Source organism: Argiope bruennichi, chromosome X2 (assembly GCF_947563725.1).
Source record: "Argiope bruennichi chromosome X2, qqArgBrue1.1, whole genome shotgun sequence".
Taxonomy (NCBI): Eukaryota; Metazoa; Arthropoda; class Arachnida; order Araneae; family Araneidae; genus Argiope; species Argiope bruennichi.
This window is the reverse complement of record NC_079163.1, coordinates 21,956,586-21,978,463: the sequence shown is the minus strand read 5'-3', so window position 1 is coordinate 21,978,463 and position 21,878 is coordinate 21,956,586. Positions and strand designations below refer to the sequence as shown.

General features: G+C 29.6%; 1 protein-coding gene across 3 annotated transcripts in view; it reads left to right on the top strand.

The window, feature by feature from the left end:
- LOC129960567 (MFS-type transporter SLC18B1-like) overlaps window positions 1-21,878 on the top strand; it is a 93,523-nt gene extending 71,645 nt beyond the window's left edge. For 2 of the 3 annotated variants that reach the window (XM_056074059.1, XM_056074060.1), the window contains exons 4-14: window positions 794-867; window positions 6,273-6,420; window positions 7,415-7,483; window positions 8,063-8,150; window positions 11,679-11,818; window positions 13,412-13,510; window positions 17,168-17,259; window positions 17,972-18,067; window positions 19,275-19,349; window positions 19,992-20,085; window positions 21,123-21,878. In XM_056074059.1, the coding sequence (XP_055930034.1) occupies window positions 794-867; window positions 6,273-6,420; window positions 7,415-7,483; window positions 8,063-8,150; window positions 11,679-11,818; window positions 13,412-13,510; window positions 17,168-17,259; window positions 17,972-18,067; window positions 19,275-19,349; window positions 19,992-20,085; window positions 21,123-21,251 (1,104 nt within the window). In that variant the 3' untranslated portion in view covers window positions 21,252-21,878. The remainder of the gene's footprint in view (window positions 1-793; window positions 868-6,272; window positions 6,421-7,414; window positions 7,484-8,062; window positions 8,151-11,678; window positions 11,819-13,411; window positions 13,511-17,167; window positions 17,260-17,971; window positions 18,068-19,274; window positions 19,350-19,991; window positions 20,086-21,122) is intronic. The other variant, XM_056074058.1, reaches the window with a different exon arrangement.

Sequence of the window (21,878 nt, the reverse complement as noted above, 5' to 3'; positions counted from 1 at the left end):
AATTAAGTCCATTTTTACAGAAAATCCATCCGTGTTTCGCACGCGTGGTTGACCAATCTAGTTCTCACGATTTTGACGCAGCATAAACAAATGCTACTCTCGCACAAGTAAATATACGCAATCAATTAATAGTATAACGCGGATAAAATAGAAAAGCAAACAAGACCTGCTGGACACATATTTTAAGTAATCGATTTATTACTGAATCTTATATAAGCACAACGAATTTTATAATTATGTCACGTTTTGATAATTTCAATTTAACGAAGGATTTCGATTGCATTTGAATGTCCAATAAAAGATTTTATGGTTTAAATGACAATAACATTAATGCTTTTCTTATACGTCAAACAACTATTCTTTGAAAGACAATTTTAATCATTAATATTTATTTTAAATCTTTTTATTTCATCTTGAATATGAGGATTGAATCTCTTTTTCCATTTTATCGGATGTTATTTTGCTTTTCCTATTATCATAATATGAGGTATGAAACTTTTATAGTGAAGGTAGGAAATTGTCGAATCATTTTTTTTTATAAAAATTATTTTCTTTTAAAGAAAAATGATAATGATTTTGATTATAGGAACTTTTAACTGCAGAATGAAAGCTTTCATAAGTCAGAATTTCATATTAAAATTTATAACAAAGAATGTAGAATTCAATAGCAGTAGATTAAACAATAGATTTGAGCCCAATATATGGAATAACAATTAAAAAACAAAAATATTCTGCAATATTAGTTATAAATTTATGATATTTTATAATGGATTGTTTCGTTTGTTTTTTCTAGATTCCAAGAGTATCGCCCAAGTTTCTCATCACGTCTGGTGTACTAGTCGGTGGAATCGCTTGTTGCGCTTTTGGGTAATTTATCAACAATTCCTCTTCCAATAAAAAAAAAATTCTGAATTTCACTTAAATCTCTTAACGTGTAATCAAAAATGATGGCAAAAGGAATAATATTGGATCTCAAAATGAAATATCGCAATGCAAATAAACATTATAATGCGAAAAGTTACTATTTCATTAAAAATTATAGAAATTTAATAAAAGCTGGTTTCTTTTGGAAAGTAACTTGATAACAGAGGATTGATTACCCACTTATTTTTATCCTCCAACTGTTTCATCTCGTTGCTATATAGCAACCACAACTGAAGCACTGTGTTTCTAAAAATAATGCAGAACGCTACTGACTGATAACATATAGAAAAGTAGTATAGCTGATTCAAGGAAAAAAAAAACGATTCTTATCGTTAACGGATGTTTAATAGTTAGGCAACTGTCTGTTAGGTATAAAACATGTCTAACAAAGAAGAGTAATCATAGTGTCAAACAAAAAATACATCCTTTCAATCTAATCTCAATGTTTAGGTTAGATTTTTAGGATAGTGATTTTGGTTAAGAGGTTGCAATTCATCTGTTCAAGAGTAATATGAACTGACACTATTTCCTTCAGCTAGAACATTTCCCGTACGTGATGTAGATAACAGAGCATGCAGGACATTAACTACATTGTCATCAGATGAAATTATTTGAATCAAAACATCAGGAGAGAGTGAAAAACGTTCTAATTTTTTCTTTATAAATACCAAGTTATATTTTCTAATATCTGATCCCTTCTTTATAAATGTCGAATTAAACCCTTGTTTTTTATCATCTAATTAGATAATATCTCCCGTTCCGGGAATCGATTGTTCTTTTATTTTAATTCGGAATCCATACAATATTTGAGATGTTTGTAGATTGTGTGCAAGAGCTGTTTTTCGCCTTTGATTCAATTTTAGCTTTTTAGCATGAGAAGTGGCGATTCAGTCCTCATATAATACACTTGAACAACAGTTAAAGAGTTAGGAGTTCACTATTTGAAGTTGTACAACATTTTTATTACGTAGAAAATAATAATTTGGTCATCAAGACAAATTGCAAATCTTCATATCCTCATCATAGAAAATCATCTATAAGCATATAAAATGAAGTACGGGTTATTTTAATCAAAAAGGGTATACTTTAAAAATCAATAAGCTACGAACAGTGAAAAAAGAAAAATGCTGTTAATATAGAAAGGACGGAAATGAAACCAGAATTTTTCATTGCAAAACTCCAAAATTTACTGACAGTGAATAACAAATGTTAATGACTTGTTCTTAATTTGATGCATGTGTTTTTGAATGAAGAACTACACTTTTCGTACTACTAAGCGCCATTCCTGACGATATGATAGAATGTTGTGAAAAAAAGTGATCATCATCTGATAACTGAGCTTTAAAATGGAAGACGATACAATGAGTGTTTTTAATCCATTGCTCAAAAGGATGTCTTACCCTTAAAGCTTTGTTCCACCTACTACAGGGCCATTTGGTTGGTTTAAACTGTAAACTTCCCCTGATAAATTGTCATTTTGTGGAGAAAAATAACGATTTCATTTTTATCTTCTTTTGTTCGACTGATATTTTTACTATTCATTTGACCATATTGTATAATACACATATTTTACTCAAAAATACTAAAAGAAATGCAAAAAGGGACATTAGTCCTGTAAAAGAAACTGACAAAATATTCATTATCAAAATGGGTAATTTGTTTGATACATTATATCAACAATAAAATTTTGTTTGTTCAACAATGGGCACCGTGAATTTTTACAATAAAAGGAGAAATGCTTCTGAATGAATAATTCAACGGTTCTGAACATGTTTAAAATTTGAGACCCTATTTTCCAAATTAGGTTTAAGTTTTCAAAGAAAGATTTATTAAATTTTGCATTATTGCAATGATTTTATTGAATTTTAAATGATTAACATTAAAATCATATTTCAGTTAATTTTCATTTCTTTATCTATTTAAAAAAGTATTTTATTTTAGTTTTAACTGAATGCATCCTTTTTATTTTTATATCAATGTTTTGAATTTTTCATACTTTTCTTCCATCTTGTTTACCCCTAACCGAATGAACATCATGCATTGAAAACCACTTAATTAATGATAACGGAGCATTCTCAATTTCACAATTATAATTTGAGTTGTTTCGAAAAAGGATGAAATTGTCATATGAACTGATATTATTTAGATTTCAAGTATAATAGTAATTGAATTTATTTGTGTATGTGTAATGATATCAATTATTTGTTTTGAGTGAATCTAAGTATAGTATTAATATATTTAATCTTTTGTATTCTTGTTATTAAATATTCAAATGTTTCGTAAAGTAGTATGCGCAATGCATGACATTCAGTTAAGCAAGAATAAAGTACGAATTTGTAGTTTTCACCATAAAAATTCTAATTTAGAGTTTTTACAATCATTATTGGTATAGATACACAGACAGTACAAATAACGGAACGTTCTGAAACTATCTAATCAGAATGCCTTGCTTTCGAAGTAATGAAAGTAATTTCTGCGATAAAAAAAGAAAAAAAAAAAGCTTAATATTGATTGGAAGGAAAAAGTGATGAGAAAATGCAATTGGGTAGTAAACAGAAATGTTTGTCAACTGTTTACTGGAATTTGTCACTAATTTTAGTATCCTGAATACTATGCACATTGATGTAATATTACGATATTATAAATTGGCACACTATTCTTACGAATTTATTAGAAAGAAATATTTGCAAACGGGCATGATACATATTTGAATAAATTATTCCTGGCTAAATCTCATATCACTGAAAATTTCAATTTTGTTGAATTATTAATATAGTCAATAATTCATCTTTTAACAGTGAACCATATAAACTTCAATGTGCAAGAGGAATTTAAATAAATAAGTAAAGTGATTCATTTCCTACTTGCCCATGTTAGCAAAATTTCAAAAATACTTTACACGATTACCATTTGTCGATGTTAATGCTGTTTCATTCAGCGATATATTCCCTTTGTTGTTGTTCTTTTTTTTATTTAGGGGCAAAACTCAGCCCCATAACATTAAATAGCATGTAATTGGATTACAAACATCAATCTGCATAGATGTCGGGATCAAGACAAGAATTTGCAACCATTTGTAAACCAAACAAGGTGTTACGTGTTATTTTAACCGGCCATTGTTTTCTCAACTGTCGGTCGTTGGAATATACGTACTTCCAATCGCAAACTTTTTAAATGAGACATGTGTTTAAATTATGGCATGTCAGAAAATTAAAAACAGATTATAAAAATTACGAAATTTAACTTTTTATACAGTTTTGCATTCCCTATAGTTATATTTAGTAAAAATTTATACATATCCTAAAGAATATGTCACAAATTTTGACCTCTGTAGAATAAAAAATGGCTGAGACTTCATCTTGAAATTTGAGCTGAATTTGTTTGTTACGGGAGGTTGCAAACGTGTGACCTCAGTTGTATTCAAAGTTAAATAAGCTTGATTTCCATGCTGTTATATCTCCTCTTATTGTTTATTTCGCTGCCATTTACTATTTTCTTTGTGAATATTTTTTATTTTAGGGTGTCAGTTTTACTTAATTTGACGTATTAAATTTAGATAGTTCCTTCTAACTTCGAAAATACTCATAAACTACGCCAGCTGAAATTTGAGGATGAAATATCTGTTAATTTAGAAGTCATACTTTTTGTGTTTATATTCGTTGGGATAACTGTAAACTTTTATTAAATTTAACTACAGGGAACTAGGGATCTATAGAAAGTTATGTCGTTATTTTAATAAAATAGTTTATTTACTTTCAAAAATACCATAGCATGAAAGTTTACTTCATTTGAAATGTTTTTACAATTGGAAAATATGTCTACGATCCACTGATGCAAACATAAAGGCCTGGTCAAGATAAAACTTTTCACCTTGTGTAATTAACTTATAAAAAGTTTGCTCGATGTTATTCGTCATTAATGCGGATATTCGTAATAATATATACACAACTTTGAACATGGCATTATGAGCATAAGCTGAAAAAAAGGAAAAAAAAAATGGTCTACCATCTATATGCCACTGTTAACTCTTAGACTGTTAGAAAAACAGTTGGAAATAGAATTATGAAGCACAATAAATGCATACAATAAAAATATATTTGAACAGTAGTGTGCTGCGGTTCTTGGTGACGTATGCATAAGGCTATTTATATAAGGTTTACAAGTGTATAGTAATGTTACTTATTTAGTTTTGTAATTTGTATATTGTTTTGCGCAATTCTCTCTGTTAAATATTAGCACAAAATGTTGAAAAGAGATTTACTTCTTTTAAATATCCATTTTCTTTATATTCCGATTTCGAGCGGCTGGAAAGTCGAAAAGGAAAGATCGAAGGCAAATGCGTTTTACAAGACTCTTTCGGTTTCGTTTTTATTATACTATCTACTGATTGTTCATTCCTTCATTAAGGGATGGGGGTAAGGTTCGTGCCATGTGACAAAGAAAACAGAATTATATTTCATCTTAGAGTTTTCAAGACAAAATGAATTGGCATATAAGAAGATTGAAACTGAGAAAACAAATTGCTTACTGAAGCACTTCTTCGTTTGAATATACGCCATTAGATATAAACACTATATCCAACATATTAACATATAATGGCCACTCTTTGTAATTCAAAAGTTAAAATCAATTATCTTCCGTAAAGCCAAAAAACTTTTTGGCAAATATAATAAATATGGTTTTTATTTTGAAGATTCCCGCATTTTTTTAAAAACAAGGAAGCTTTATAAAGCAAAGAAGCAAACGTGTTTCTTGTTTGAAGTTGTTACTACGTGCAAGAATAAAGTAGTATTTCTCAAGAATCTTCAGATTAGTGTAAAAGATGTGTATAAAACTGGATGGTAAAGGCGATTACACAGGCTTCTACCTCGATAATTTACATCACTTGAATTTCTAAAAATATTTTATGGAATCGCACATTTCCAACGAGTGCTGAAGAACCTGCAAATGATTTAAATGTTTTTTCCAAATTCTAAAAAGTTTTACTTCCTCGAATATCACACATCGTTTTTCTTTTAAAGTATCAATTTTTTTTTCTTTAAGAGTTAAACTATATAATTATATCATACAAAATTAAATAAATGTATTAAGAAATTCTAGAAAGATTTTGTGATTAAACATAAATACCTTCTTAATGTATTAAAAATACAACAAATATTAATAAAAAAATTAGTATCAATTCATTGACTGGTTGAAGTATGTACATTTGTTGGTAATGCCTTATTTATTGAAATACGTATGATGGATAATTAGTTGCTCACAAGAATTACTACCTTTGTCAGAAATTTAATATATTATCATGTAATAAATATTCTTTGTTTTGTGAAAAATTTTTTTATTTCCTGTAGGAGTTTGGATTATGTTCCTGCAGGGACGCCATACATCGCTTTAGCTTTCATAGTTCGAATATTTGAAGGCTTTGGTGCTGCGTCTTTGATGACAGCTTCTTTCACAATTGTAGCAGCTACATTTCCAGATACAGTAGCAACCAGTTTCGTAAGTTTTGTATTCTTCTAAATTCGAGCAGTATAAAAAAAAGAGATTTTTAAACAATGGCTTTTTATTGCTAATTAATAAGTGTTGTGAAAACGTTCGTGATTAAAGTAGTTTGAAAATAATTATTTTTCATGAAGCCTCATTGATTGAAAATATATCCAAATGGGTGGGAATTGTTGAATTGCTAATTTCAGAATCTTGCTACGTACGCTCTCTCGCATTACAATTTATAGTAAAAGAGCGTAATGAAAGCCCTGTTTTCATGTTGTTTTTTTTTAATTTTGATAAAAACTCCCGCCCTTCTTATAACAGATAGGCTAGGAAATGTTAACCTGGCCCTGAATCAGCATAAAATTGCGACTGGTTTAGGCGCGTAACATGGATGTCATTATTAGCTCAATGAAACGTACCTCACGACATGTTAAGTATCTAGCTTCTGCTTTTTAGAACAAAGAAGCTTCTGTTTTCCTTGTTTTTTGTCCAAGAATAAAGTAGCCCTTACTTAAGAATCTGCAGAATATTGTAAAAGATGTGTTTAAAACTGATAAAGTTGGATTGGTAAAGGCGACTAATATATATATGATTCAGAGATGACAGGTACTATAAAAATATATAAAAAAAATGTCTTATTGTGTTTTTTTTTTGTTAGAGTGTACAGGAATTAAGTTATTATAAAGATAGTTGCTTCACCCATTTGCAAGAAGAAACGCTTGGTAATGCGGCGGTAAAAACGGAGTATTTCATTATCAATTTACAATATATTCATTTTAATTGTTATAAATGGAAGTGTTAACGGTAAAATGTTCCTTTTTTATTTGTTTTAAGTCATTCTGAAACGTGTTGGCATTTAGTTCTGTTCATATGTATTTAAGAGGTCGAGTATCCTTAACTAGTCAATCTTAAAATGATAAGCTTAATTTACTCTATAATTTGAAATTGTATTTTTATTTTTGAAGTGTAATACATCTATGTCACTTTCTAATTTTTTTTTCAGTCTCTAATGGAAACTGCTTTTGGTCTTGGTTTAATTGTTGGTCCTACTATTGGTGGTGCTTTGTACCAGGTAAAAATTTTCTTAAGATAAAATTGCATCATATATGATCTGGTTATAATAATGAGCACATTTAAGGTCCAAAATAGCGCTTGAACTCTGCATTAAAACTTAAACATTTTATAAATGTCTAGAATATTAATATGCTTTTCATCTTTCATTTAGCATAATAAAATAATGTTAATTACAGTTGCTCAAAGTTGAGCATGAATTTTATGCTGAGAAATTTAAAATCTCATTATTTTGAAATTGTTTCGTGTAGATATTTCAACAATAAATTTTTTCTCTCTAATACGACAGTTTCAATTATGGTCAATTTTCTAGCTTTCTCATGAATTAATTTTCATGGATTGCGATTTTTTAAACAATATTTATTAAATATGAAATTTAATAAAAATCGAGATTGTTGGATTTGTTGGTGTTAAGATAGTTTTAAAATATTGAAGGACGCTGTAGGTCAATCTAACCTAAATTCAATTACTTAAGTTATTAAAACTATGGTTTATTCAGTTGCATCTCATAATTAACTTTAAAAAAATTCCCAATCAAATTTTTCCTGGTTTGCTTTCTTAAACGTCTTTCTTCTTATAGGTTGGTGGATTTGTTACTCCATTTGTTGTGAATGGAGGTTTCCTTCTTTTAGGTTGCATTATTTTGGGTTTCTTACTGCCAAAAACAGGTTAGTACAATTCTTTTTATTTCTTTATTATAGTGTTTTATTTTTTTATTATGGCGTTTTATTATGAATGTTAAACTTGTTGTATAGTTCTAATTTAAATCATTAAAAAATGCTGCTATATTAAATTGAAAAAATATATATATATTTTTAAATATTCCTGCACTACATCATAGATACATCATATAAAATTTTTAAAAATTCACTTTTGGGCTAAAAGCGAAAGTATTGGTTGAAACGAGATGCTCAGATTGTTGGAACAAATATCTTCGTTAGCAAAATTACTGATACGAATTCCAACACCTTTACGATAATTCAGAAAGTCAATGGAAAACATGCCGATGTATGTTCAAGCACATGTTTTATTTATTAATCAGTTGAGATTAAAATCTTTTTTGAAACGATGAATGCTTAGTGAATTGTAATGTATATTTTTTATTTATTGGATTCGTCTGATTCATGAAACGAAGTGAATTTGTTTAAATTATTTGGAAGATTTACAGTGCACCGAAGTGCCAGGTAAACAGAAAAGATTAAATTTTCTATGTCTTATAAGGTTTTATATATGAGGATTGTTCAAAATGAAAATGAGGTTTCAGTATATTTCTATTAAAGAAAGAAATTAATGCAAACTTTATTTACAGCAATATAAACCAAATGCTATTTTTTTCTACCTAAATAACATTTTGGTACCTTTAACTGCACGAGGCGCATGTTTTCTATGTCGATGTTATACTCATTGATGGCAGGAAGTCACGCAGTTATTACTTTTAAGCGCTTCCTCACTTTGGAAGCATATTTTTAAGATAAAAAGTGTCAGTTTTGGAAAAAAGACTTTTCGGCGCACTATCTGGAATGCTATCTACAGGATTAGTGTCGGTTCATGTTATAACTTGACCGTGTGCTACTGCAGTAACAAAACAAAAATTGCAGCGTGGGACGTTTTTGACCAAATCTCTTACTGTTTTTACCCTTTTCTAAAAATGAAACGACTTTTTTTTTTTTTTTTGGTGAATACGCTTCCATAGTGATGAAAGGCTTAAAGAAGCATTACTTCTTGATTTGTCATTAGCGGTAGATGAATATGAATTGCAGTATAAAATGGCATTGAAAAACGTTGTCAGTTTTTGATAAGTTTCTCAATGTCAATAATATGCAAAAGCAGTGTTAGATTTAATATGGTTTTAAATAAATTTTGTGTTTTGATATATTTTGTTGAAATATAGGTTGTTAGAAGAATAATGGCATTCAATCGTTCCTTACTTTCTGGACGACCCCCTAGCGTAGAGAGGGATGGACAAGGTGATATAGACGGTTTGGGCGCCAGTCTTTGGCAGCGTCTGGAATACTATATTTCTCTGTTTATTTTGTATTTTTAAAGTTAGGAGGTGACTTATGAGATTGGAAATGGTGGGGGAGGAATAAATATTAAGACTCGAGAGCTAGCATCAATTCGGATTCTGATACCGAGAGCAATTTTAATGATGATGACACTGATGATAGTTATGACGATGGACATTAATTCTAATTCCTACAGTTTTCATTTCCTTTGTTAAGAATGTCTTGGTTATTTTTAATTAGAAACATTTGAATACAATTTAATCAGTTCAAGCAGTATGAATAAATGCCTAGTTGATGTTTTATTTATTAGTAAGTTCTAATAAATACAAGTTCTAATATTACAAAGGTAATGCAATTTTTTTAAATACTATTTTTATTCATGAAATAATTTAAATCAGGATTCTTCATTATAACTAGATTCTGAATTATGTCTCATTCCAAAAAATAACTAACTTATTTATCAAATTTAAGAAAAATATATTTTAAACCAAATTTATATTTTTTGCAACTTTTAATAAATTTTATAAATGGAAATGTCAACTTCAGCAACAACATTTCAGTGTTGACAATACTAAGTATTGTATATTATTTTAAAATTAGGACTATCTATTTTTAATAGTGCACAGATTAAACATGAAATAATAAATTCTTTTATAAAATATAGTAGCATTGATAAAATTGATGTCTATCTCTTTTTAGAAATTTTCTTTGATAATTTGGTATGCAGTAATGAAAAAATTTTTAAAATATTTTCCAATTTTAAAAGAAGTGGTTAGTGTTATTGCTATTTACATTACAGACAGCATATGCCAAGCTAATATAAAATAAATATCCTTATGGCTAGATTTTATTTATTTATTTTGATCAGCTGAAAACAAAGATTTTATTCAGCATTGTTTTCAGCTAGAAAAAGACAACAAATTAAGGCTAAAATCTGTTAAAAGATGTACATTTTGTGTGGTGTGTTGAATGTCAGTCAATAACTCATGGAATTCGTCAATTGTCTCACTGAAATGATAATATAAAAAAAGGGTAAAAGCTAACGATCGCCAGTTGGCAACCTTTCTTGACACTTATCACTTTCTCCTTCCGAAATCATCGAAATAGTATCGTCTGATCCCACGTGACGAGGGCGGAGCCAAGGGCCAACTTCTGGTGAACGAACAATATTTACCTACGCTGCTGCTCCACTGTTTAGAAATTCTGCACTCTTACTGCTCTGATTAAAATTATGAGATTTGTTTCAGATGTCCTTAGCTTGGCTTTAAAAATTGGTGGTACAGTTACTAAATCGAACGGAAATAATTTTAGCATATTTAATATATGTCTTACCTCCCCTAGTACTTTTGGAAATTTAGACCCTTTCTCTTTTCGACTTTGTTTTCTTTTACTGGATGAAGTAAGAATTGTTTGGATACAATCCAAACTTATTCTCTCCGATTTACTGCAGGCTTTTTTAGTTTACAGAGTTTGCAATGAAACAGTATTATCAGTTTCCAAACCAGGTCTTTCTTTAAAATTTTTAATGATTATCATGGTATACCATATCTTAGTATAATATGCTAATATGCCCCTTCCGAGTTCTGTAACAATAGTTTTTTTACAAATAAAGCAAAGTATTCACTCTTCTAATAAGTAATACTTACTTTATTGAAATGTGTATCCACAATATCAGCGACATCTCGATAGTCAAAACAAATAACATATTTTTTACTGTGTGAAATCCATTCTGGTTTGAGTTTCACTTTGATCTATTGACGTAACTGCATTAAAAAAAATAATTTGCGTTTAATCTCAAATTAAATTTCTTGTAGTTCATTATTTCGATTTAAAGGATACGGGGTTATTAGTTATAATAGCTTTGAATCTTATCACGATTACTCTAAACCCCCTGGGGGGTACCTCGAAATGAGGATGAGATGCTTCCGGTATGCTGGTTGGATCTCGCCACCCTAGACGGTACACAAAAAGGTGAGGGATCTGGCTCCTCCCATCGATGACGGGACGTACTTCCTTCGGGAAGGGTTGTGCCATGGCCGGTGATGGCCTTGGGAATCAACCACAGTTCCCGCCAGTGTTGCTGTTGCGGCGCTCCGGTCATTCAGGTTTCTTTATCCATGTGCCTTCGGGTTTGTCGGAGAGTCAGTGATATGACTTACGATTAATCTAAATGTATTAATTTCTTTTTAGATGCTGAAAGGCCTAGTGGCTCACGAAATTTGTGTGGGTTTTTGTTTGATGGTGGTATCATATCCTATACATTTTCCATCATCACATGTTTGCTTTTCATTGGATTCAATTCTGCAACTCTAGAACCTCATCTCAGACAGGTATGATAGCACTTAATTTCAATTTACGTTTGATGTAAAATCGATTGCCTGTGCGAAAATTTATAGTCTCCTTCGAATTAAAATATTTTTTTTTTTGGTTTATAGAGTTAATTAACTCTTCATTGACGGCCATTAAATCTAAGCTAGCAGGAAGAATGCCTCCGAATTGTAAAAAGTAATTAAACATGTAACATCAATAAAGAAACCGTTTTTTTTTTCTTTTCTTTATTAGATACGTTATATTTTTTAGTTTAAATTATTTTTTAAAATATCTTACTGTAAGATTTTAAATTTTTTGTTGTATTTGAGATATTCGAAACGAATACTATTCGTCAACGGATTCTGAGACTACCACATTTCGACGATTCCATCTCATTAAGGGGTGAGACGCGGAAAGATAAGCGCATTTCCGGTATTCACCTTTGACCTTGGATTTCCCCCATTATATACTTTTTTTTTTTTTTTTTTTTCACGTATATGTGAGTGTTGTGTTATTTCTGACCGCATTTTATTTTAACTCAAAATTTCGTATTGATATGGCTTTTTCAAATGGTAAAAAACCTTTCATGAGTGGTACGAAGAAAATTTTACATAATATCATTAAATATTGTGGCCAAGAAGCAGAAAACGGGGAATTAAAATATTGCCTAAAAACTTAATAAACATATAAAAAAGAAGCATTTTAATATTAAAAAAAAGATTATCATTATTTTGTAAAAAAGTAATTACCAAATTTTAAGAACAGAAATTTTTTATTTATTCTTCATAATTTAATGTTTATGCCACTTACATTAAATAAAAATTGCTCTGAAATATTTTACTGTGCATTAGTACCTTTTTCTTTTTGTATTACTAATTAACTGTAATGTTTACGTCTCATAAAACTGCGAGTCTTCATTGTTAAATGTAAACATTTCCTCTCATCTTCTCACCCCTATTTTGTCGAATTAAACCCATCCTAACACATGCGCAAAAGTGCGGAGGTTTTTACAATCCGTTGTCAAACAGTACATAATTTTCTATCAACAAAAGGTAATACTTTTTAAATGCGTTTTAATCAAAATAAAGTTTCTCATTAAAAATTGTGTCAAAAATTTAGATTTCATTTTATTTTCACCAAAAATTTCTGTAAAGCAGTTGTAGTTAACTATCGATTTCTAAAAATCCGTGAAGTTTTATAAAATGTGAGAATCAAAATATATGGCGATAAAATTTTCAATTTTATTCTAAACATTCGTATTAATGAAACCGAAATTTAATCGTATTGTTTTTGCAACTTAATTGTGTTGTTTTATAATTTATCATTTCGCCTAGTTCAGGCCTTAATTTTTATACTACTTTTTGAGTTAAAAAAATAAGATTGAAATATTTTTGAGAAGTATTTTAAAAATTGTAAGAATTTTAAGTCTTCATAAATGAATCACCCTCGTCAGAACTTTTTTCAGCTATCTTAATTGTAAATTGCATTTCGAATCGTAATAAATCAAACGTATATTAAAATACGTTTAATAATATATTTATATTTAGTAAGTGTATGTAACTTTTACTAAATTTGACAAATGATTCGGTAATAATTTGCGTTATATTTTACAGTTCAATCTAACTCCCGTTATTCTTGGCGTAATTTTTGTTATCACTGGAGCAATTTATGCCTTGACAACGCCAATATGGGGAAAAATCTGTGATATAGGGGTAAGTATGGCATCAAATTGATAATTCTTCCCATGTGAATTACTTTTTATTATGACAATACCTTAGATGTTTTTGAATGGTTGAACATAGATAGTAGTAAATTTTTCTTAAAATTACCTACTTTTTCTGCATAATAAACATCCATTTAGGATTGTTTATTTGATGTTGCACTGAATAGTTTTTATTGATGTACAATAAAAAAAGCATAATTTCTTATGATTTAACATTCATGGAAGGCTGCAATAACGATTGTAAACATAAATAATAGTAGTTAAAGAAAGTTTAATTGTTCATAAATAATACAGTTATATAAAGCAAAAGGATTCACTGTTCAATTTTTATTTACTTATTCACGAAAAAAGATTTGACATATGTCGAGATTTTGATATATGACCTCGTTTTAGATCTCCGAGTCCGATGACTCATAAAGTATCCTCTAATCCGATGACTCGTAAAGTATCCTCTAATCCGATGACTCGTAAAGTATCCTCTAATCCGATGATTCATCGTATTAGAAGAGACTTTTTTAATGACTCCTAAAAAGAGTTAGATTGATTAAATTCAGTATGTCATTTTCTCACCAAAGTGACGAATGTTTCAAATTTTGAACAAAATTTGTGTGGGGGAAATGTCTCCCCGCCCGTGTGGATAATGCAAGAGGATAATTCAAAGAACTAGAAGGATCAAATTTAGTGTATGGTTTCATAATTAGAATGTTGACCGTCAGGAAGTTTTGGACCAAATATGTCAAAGGCTGGACTAGTTGTCTAAGTAAAAAATGTAACAAGCATGATAAAAGAATTTGGAGCATTGTTTTGTTATTAATCTTGTATATCTGTGTCAAATTTTGTTTCAGGCTGTGCACATGATGAAATTCCTTTTTTAATCAGATGGTTTCAGTTCCAGTTCAATTCAGTTTCACATTCCCGCCCATTAATGATTTATTATATGTTAAACTTTTTTTATTTATTTTGTGTAAATATATATCTTTATCTATTATGAGTCCTGACTTCATGGCAATGCTTCAATAAGTTTGTGCACACAAAATTATTGCAGCAAAGGCTCGATGTTTCTAGATATTCTAATAACTAAGTGAAAGTAATGAAATATATAGGAGCCTGATCAATTGTACTTGATTAAGTGTTATATAATCCTAATATTTTACCATTTTCAAACAATTTTTGATTTTTACTAATATATATTTGGTAATTAGAGAAATAAAATTTTAAAAATCGACTCTTTTATGCCCCCCATCTCAATCAAGCAACCCTAGGCAACTACTTAGTCTGCCTAGTTGTAAATCCGCCACTGTATACGGGATATCTTTCCAATTTAAAACAAAAATTAAAAAATTTGGTCTAACCGGTCTAATTCTCAAGTCGGGTAACTTGAAGTGGATTATGCAAAATCCAAACTGCATACATGATCCCTGATACGTGAACTGTATACGTGAAACTTGAATACTTGAACTGCGTCGTTCAAATTGCAAATAAAAACAATTATAAAATAAAAAGTTATAAAAAGCACTTTCTGTAAAACCTATACAAGTTTTATGACAAATCGTCCATTATTTAAGAAATTTTTGATCAAATGTGATATTAAATGAATGTTAGAAAACATTTCCGAGGACAGTATCTTTTACGCAGCTGTCGAATAATCTTTTCTTTCTAATTTTATATTCTAACGGAGGAAACTGACCTACATTTAACAAGTATTGTTGAAGAAGGCTTAGATTGAATTTCAAGAGAATCAATTTCCTTAAATCCATTTTTTTTCTTCTGAGGCCCAGGTAATAGGCATAGTAACATTCGACTTCCCGTTCAGGTATCAGAGAATCAAATAACAGTATTAAGAGCTGCCTAACGTATTTTTGTTGAAGGAAAGAAATTAAAACCACTGGAGAGCGGTCAGTTTTGATTTTCAGATTCTCAAATTGCAAGGAAAATGATTTTAAACATTATCAAATCTATTCTTAAGAATCCGACTATTTAATGAATATTCAATCAAAATTCCACGCCTAATCCGTCTTTGAATTGGACACACTTGACTTTCCACGATCAGCCAACTTAATTAAAGCATTGATATCCAAACACAACTGATGCAGATTTGACTTCAGATATTTAAATACGAGAATTAAATTAGTAATGAACATTGAGCTTCTGAAAATGAAATATTACAAAACAGATTACTTTACACTTTGTAATCGGAATATCAAGATTAACGAACTGCCATAAACATTATTTCCTTCGTTTGAAGTGATTTTATCTGTGACCACTTGATTAAAGGAATTAAGGAATATAAATTTATAGTAAATACCAAAAGGATATTCCTGGGAATAATGTCTGTCACTTTAAGAATTGCTAAACTGAAATATAAAAATAAAAAATCAAGGAAGCGTGAATTGCATCTTCCTCCCCTTAAGGCTATTCCATTGCACATGAGAGAACAGTGGCATAAGCCAGGGTGGGCAGACTTTTCCAGGGAAAAGGATATTTTTAATTTTTTCAAGGTGTTGTACTCCACCCAGTGGCGTAGATGTGGTGAGTTAAAAAAAAAAGGGGCTACAGTATTTACTATAACTTAATAGTAAATACGAAGTATGTACTTACATAACTACAAACATAATAATAGAAAGATACAAACATAATAATATCAAATGATGTATTTAATATCAAACAATTCAAAATACTATAGATTTCTATAGAGATACTATAGATATAGAAAATGGACCATTTTCATCATTTTTAGTTCTCGTCGTTAGTAGACTTAGTCTGCATACTGTCCTGCAATCGTGAATATCTCGGTATATAATTACTAACTATTAATCTTTCACTGGATTCTAAGTGGTCGTTTGTGAGACGGGAAAGATGTGTTATCTTAATTATATTAATTGTTGAAAATGCAGATTCACACAGGTAGAGCCGAAGAACGATGTTAAATGATGTGCAATTTTCTAAAATTAGGTTATTTTAGCTCGTTCATTAGATATCAAAAGTAATTCTTGGGTTCTGAGCTACGTGCTTTTAAAATGTTGCCAATTTGAAAGAGAAAAACTTCGTTTTCTTCAAGAAATACAGAGAATACATAATTTATATTTTCAATTGTTTCTTCCACATCAACATTGCCAAATGGGTAACACATGAATATAACAATTGGATCTAGTCTAGTAAATTCTTGAAAACGTCCCTTGAATTCGGAATGAAGTCTTATTATTTCGTCATAATATATCTCTGTTTAATGCAACTCATTTTTAAACAACTTTTCAGAAAAATTTTTGAAATTATTCGGTGTTCCATAAATGTTTCTTTTAGTATGCGCGTCTTAGGTCTTAGTAAAGGCGTCACTCCAAAATGTCTTGGTGGTCCACCAGTCGATCGCGATCGACTTAATGCTCATCTCTAGCATGAACTATCTTGTGTATTTTAAAAATTTGAAGCATTTGAAATATTTCAGAAATTTAAAAGGTTTTTTTTTTTGAACCGGGGCATGGCTAATTGTTTAAAATGTCTTTTCTTCAGAGAATTGCAGACCATGAAATATGTTTTTAATCTTTCAAATTTTAATGTATTTTTAATTCTGATGGCTTATCTATTGTTGGGATATGAATATGAATGCAATATAATTGTCTACAACTGATAACTATCGTTTTTCTTTCAGACCAATCCATTACTTATTAATGTTACTGGTTCAATAATGGTATGCATTGGTCTCCTTTTCATTGGTCCTGTTCCATTTTTACCATTTAATGCGTAAGTAATATTATCATTGTTTTTACTTTGATCTATTTTATTCAAATCTTCTTGTAATGTTGAATATTAGGTGCTTGCATGCATTTTGATAATTTTTTCACTTTAAAAAGGCATTTATAGAGAAAAATTGGTATCATTTATATCAATCAAAATATTTTCCATCATTTTCTACAATGTTTTCCTATTTTCGTCCAATAAATCTTGCAATTGATTGTTTTCGAATTTTTTTTTTGTCATTGACATCGAAATCGACACTCTTAAATCGTTGGAAAAAAAAACCGACAATTGCGATATGACGAAGCAGCATCACCATAAGTTTCTAAAAGTGTCTGATGGGTTTCGGCGGCAGATTTCTTCAAATCAAACAAATAAACAAACAAAAAGCAATGAATGTTGAAAATGCAATTTAGAGAGTTCCAGGATTGAGGTCTTTATACACTGATTAACTCAATAATACCAAAGGAGAAACTTTCAAAATGTTAACAATAAAGTCATAGTAAATTGGTAAAACCTGAAACCATTGTTGTTTATAAAGATACTTCGCATGTTTACCAATAATGCCGCTGATTAAAATACATGCAAGCACCTAGTAATTGATCTAAATGTGAATAATTTTAAAAATAGATGATCATAAATATAGGGATGGCTAACTCTGAAAATTTTGATGTAAATGTGATTAAGAAATCTCGGATCGTAAATGTTTTGTTTACAGCACCATATGGACAGTAATTGGCAGCCTCGTAGTCATTGGGTTTGGTCTATCAGCGAAGTTGGTGTCTTCTTTCGTTGGTGCGCTTCAAAACACCGTGTAAGTTTTTTCAATTTTATATTTAGAAACGGATAAAAACAAAACAAACTAGCATTGTTTGCATATATCATATTGAAACGTCATATGTTATCACAAAATTCCATTTGTCGCTAGTGATTCCAGCTGTTGTATCAAAATGTCGAATGTTTTCTGTGCGTAATTTTTGATAAACAGCATTTTGATAAAGCGATTTGTAATAAATCATTTCTAGTAAAGCTACAAATGATTTTAATTCAATTGCATTTGATTGAGGATCCTTGCTTATTATTTCTCTGTGAGCCTCTCTGAAACTCTGAATAAACAGATCAGACTCACTATTGCCCTCGTCTAAAACGGGAATTACCCCCCCCCCCTTCCCCACTGTATTTTTGCTTCTGTGAGCTTTGATGAATCCAATTTTTGTGGGTGAATATTTAAAATCGGACTATCTTTTTATTATTTTAAATATGTCCCTCCTTTCTTTTTATGCGATTCTTGAAATTTAAAAAATAGCCAAGATGCATTTTCAAATTTATGAACGAAAGCCTTTAAAACTATTCTAAAAACAGAGGCCATGTCGATGCAAAATTGTTTTTCAATTCATGTTTTCGGAGTTTCTAATTCTTTTATTGCATTCTTGCATTCGTAGATTGTTACTTTTAATTCTTGAATACTCTATTCGATATTACCTAAAAGTATTAAAATAATGAAAAAGTTGATTGTTCAATGATTTTAGTTTCCAAGTATAGCATGCAAAAACAGTTGATTGTTCAATGATTTTAGTTTCCAAGTATAGCATGCAAAAACAGTTGATTGTTCAATGATTTTAGTTTCCAAGTATAGAATGCAAAAACAGTTGATTGTTCAATGATTTTAGTTTCCAAGTATAGCATGCAAAAAAACAATAGTTTTGATCTTAGAAATTTAACGTTCTGTCAGGAAATGAAAAGTAGCTTTCTTTAGAATGTATTATTGACTAGGACATCTAGAATGCGGGTGCAAATGAGTAACCCTTAGAACGGTCTTCGCTTAACACAAAAGAATCTAGATTAAAGTTAACAGTGCTTATTAAAATTGTTTCCCTTTTTTTTAAAACTTGTCGTAGGATAATATGTCAAGTTGAGACACAAATTATATAAAAACTATGTAAAATGTACTTAAACATATGTAGCAGATGATAAAACATTAAAAATTGTTTTTGATTTTAATATTTTAATTATTTTTCCAGGTTAAGAGGGTTTCCAGATAATCTTGCTACGTACGGCATGGTATCGGCTCTCTTTTCAGTTTCTTGTTCTACAGGGTAAGTAAACAATTCAGCATGTTAAAATGATTTTTATTAAAAAAATAATGAATTAGTCTGTTTTTGAGGATATTTTAATTGAATGAATTCAGTAAGATTGCTGACAAATCCTCTTATAATTATTATTAAAGTAAGTAGATAATTTTTTTTTAAATACAAGTTTTTTAATAACGCAAAGAAATTCCTTCTATGTATATTTTGGTTTAATGTAAAGAACTTTTGGATATGCTGATTTATACCAAATTTTACAGACATTTATATGCGACATACACTTTTTTATATGCTGTAAGAATAGCATTCATTATATTCAATGTCAAATATCATTTTGATTATCTGGAAGGTGAAACAAGGATGTGTTGCAATTACGGTTCGCATGCTCAAATATTGAATAAAAATACGTATATTCTGTCGCTAGAAATTTTATCATGAAGTTCTATAAATATATTTCTTATGTTTCGTTATTAATTTGAATAAAATCCTTAGTTGTCTTAATTTTGATACATATACTAATAAAACTTTCCCAAATGATGTTACTCTCAGGTTAATATTTCAGTTCTCTTAGCATGACCCAAGAAATCATATTATATTAAATGTGGCTTTGAAGAATGCGCAGCAAAATATAGTTATGCATTCTTTTTTCAGAGCTTTTATCGGTCCATCACTAGGAGGTCTCCTACTGGACACAACAGGCTACAGAATGGGAACTGTCGTAATATTTGCTCTTGAAGCAGGTTTTGTAAGTACACGTTAAACAAATTTTCAGATCTATAATTGAATTAAATTATTTTTGAATATCTGTAAAACGTGGTCAATGCACCGTATTTTGTTTAGATCAAGTTGCTGAAATATATTTAAGATTGTTCAGAATTCTTAATTTTAAGGAACGCGAAAATCAATACTTTTTACTTAATACTTTATACCTCCTTTTTACTTGTTGTCTGAACTTTATCCGATAGTTAAAGATTATCGATTACTACAAATTAATCACTATGTGAAGCAAATGTGTCTCACTAGTAATATATTCTTTCGGTACGTATGAATGACACATGCTTCACTTGAAATATTTTGCGTTTTCATCTGCAACGTAGCGATGATTCATACTGGCCATGTAATTGCTAAGTAACTGGCAAAATGTAGCCTTCCAAATAAAATAAATTTGTTGGTCTTATGTTTGGTAATTTATTCTTTTTTTTTATTTATGACTTATTACTCAGAGCTGAACTATTTGATGACAAATCGCTAAATTCGGGCACGTATTCTCCACAGAATCCTGGATTTGGGCATCTTCTACATGGGATTGTATATCATAATTTCTGGAAATGTTGCTTTCCCTTTTCGTAATTATCCGTGTATTTTTATAAAAGTTATAAAAATAAATAAAATTATATGTTGAACAAAAATTGTAGTCTGAAAAATTTCATACTATTTTACTATGCTCGTAACCGTGCTGACAACAGCATGCAAGTGCGAATAAACAGAAGGAACAGACACGTTCGTGTTTTGAATGAAGTATATTTCACCCGGTCTGGCATTCTGTTTTGATTTAAGATACCGTCGGAGACGCACTTGTTTCTTGTTCAAAAATGATTTTCAACAGCTTTTTCAAAACATTTTTGTCAATAATTAGTATGTATATATTTTTATGATTTTGCATGCACTATAAAGTCAATTATTTCCTGTGGCCCAGCAGGCTCAACCAGTTCTTTGTTTTGTGGTAATTACTGTGTTAAAAATTTTTAAAATTGAAGTTACATTTGATATTTTCTTTTACAGCTTGGTTTACTGTTGTTGTATATTTTCTTTGGAGCTTTGAAAAAGAAAAACGAAAAAGAAGCTTGCGAAAGGGACGCACTTTTACCTCGCTCTGTTGCGCGGAGGTCATACAGCTACTCATCAGTATGAAAACAGTCAACATTGTAAAAACCCAACAATATACAGTGATGGAAATTTTCATTGGCGCTGTGTGCTTATGATTGCTGGTTTCCTCTCGTAAATATATAATAATGTTGTAAATTTTTAATGAGGTAAAATGTTGCGATATGTTGCGTTTTTATGAACTTCTGTTTTTAGTATTTTCATTTAAAATATTCATAAAGTTCTCTAAAGAGATAGAAGTCAATTGTATTTTCTCTTTTTAAAAATAATTGTTTTATAAAGATCTTTAAGAACAAAATAAAGTACAAATTTTTGTAAAACTTTTTTTGGGGTGTTTGTACAATTATTTTAAGAATAGAAAGCATTGTTTCTGAGTATTTAAAAAGAAATTGTAACGTTGTTTTAAAATAAAGTTGGATGAGATCTTTTAATTTACTTTTGTTTCATATTGAGTCATTAATGATATTAAAAATATTTACTGCCGTATTATTATTTCTGTTGATTAACTTATGAGAAATATTAGTACACGACAAACTCCAATCTGAGAAGATACGAAGCCTGATACTTTCGAGAAAGTATTATATATGAATATTGTATAAATTGTAATTCTATCATCTCTCCAGAAATTATCTTAAGATGGCATTTTATATTTTA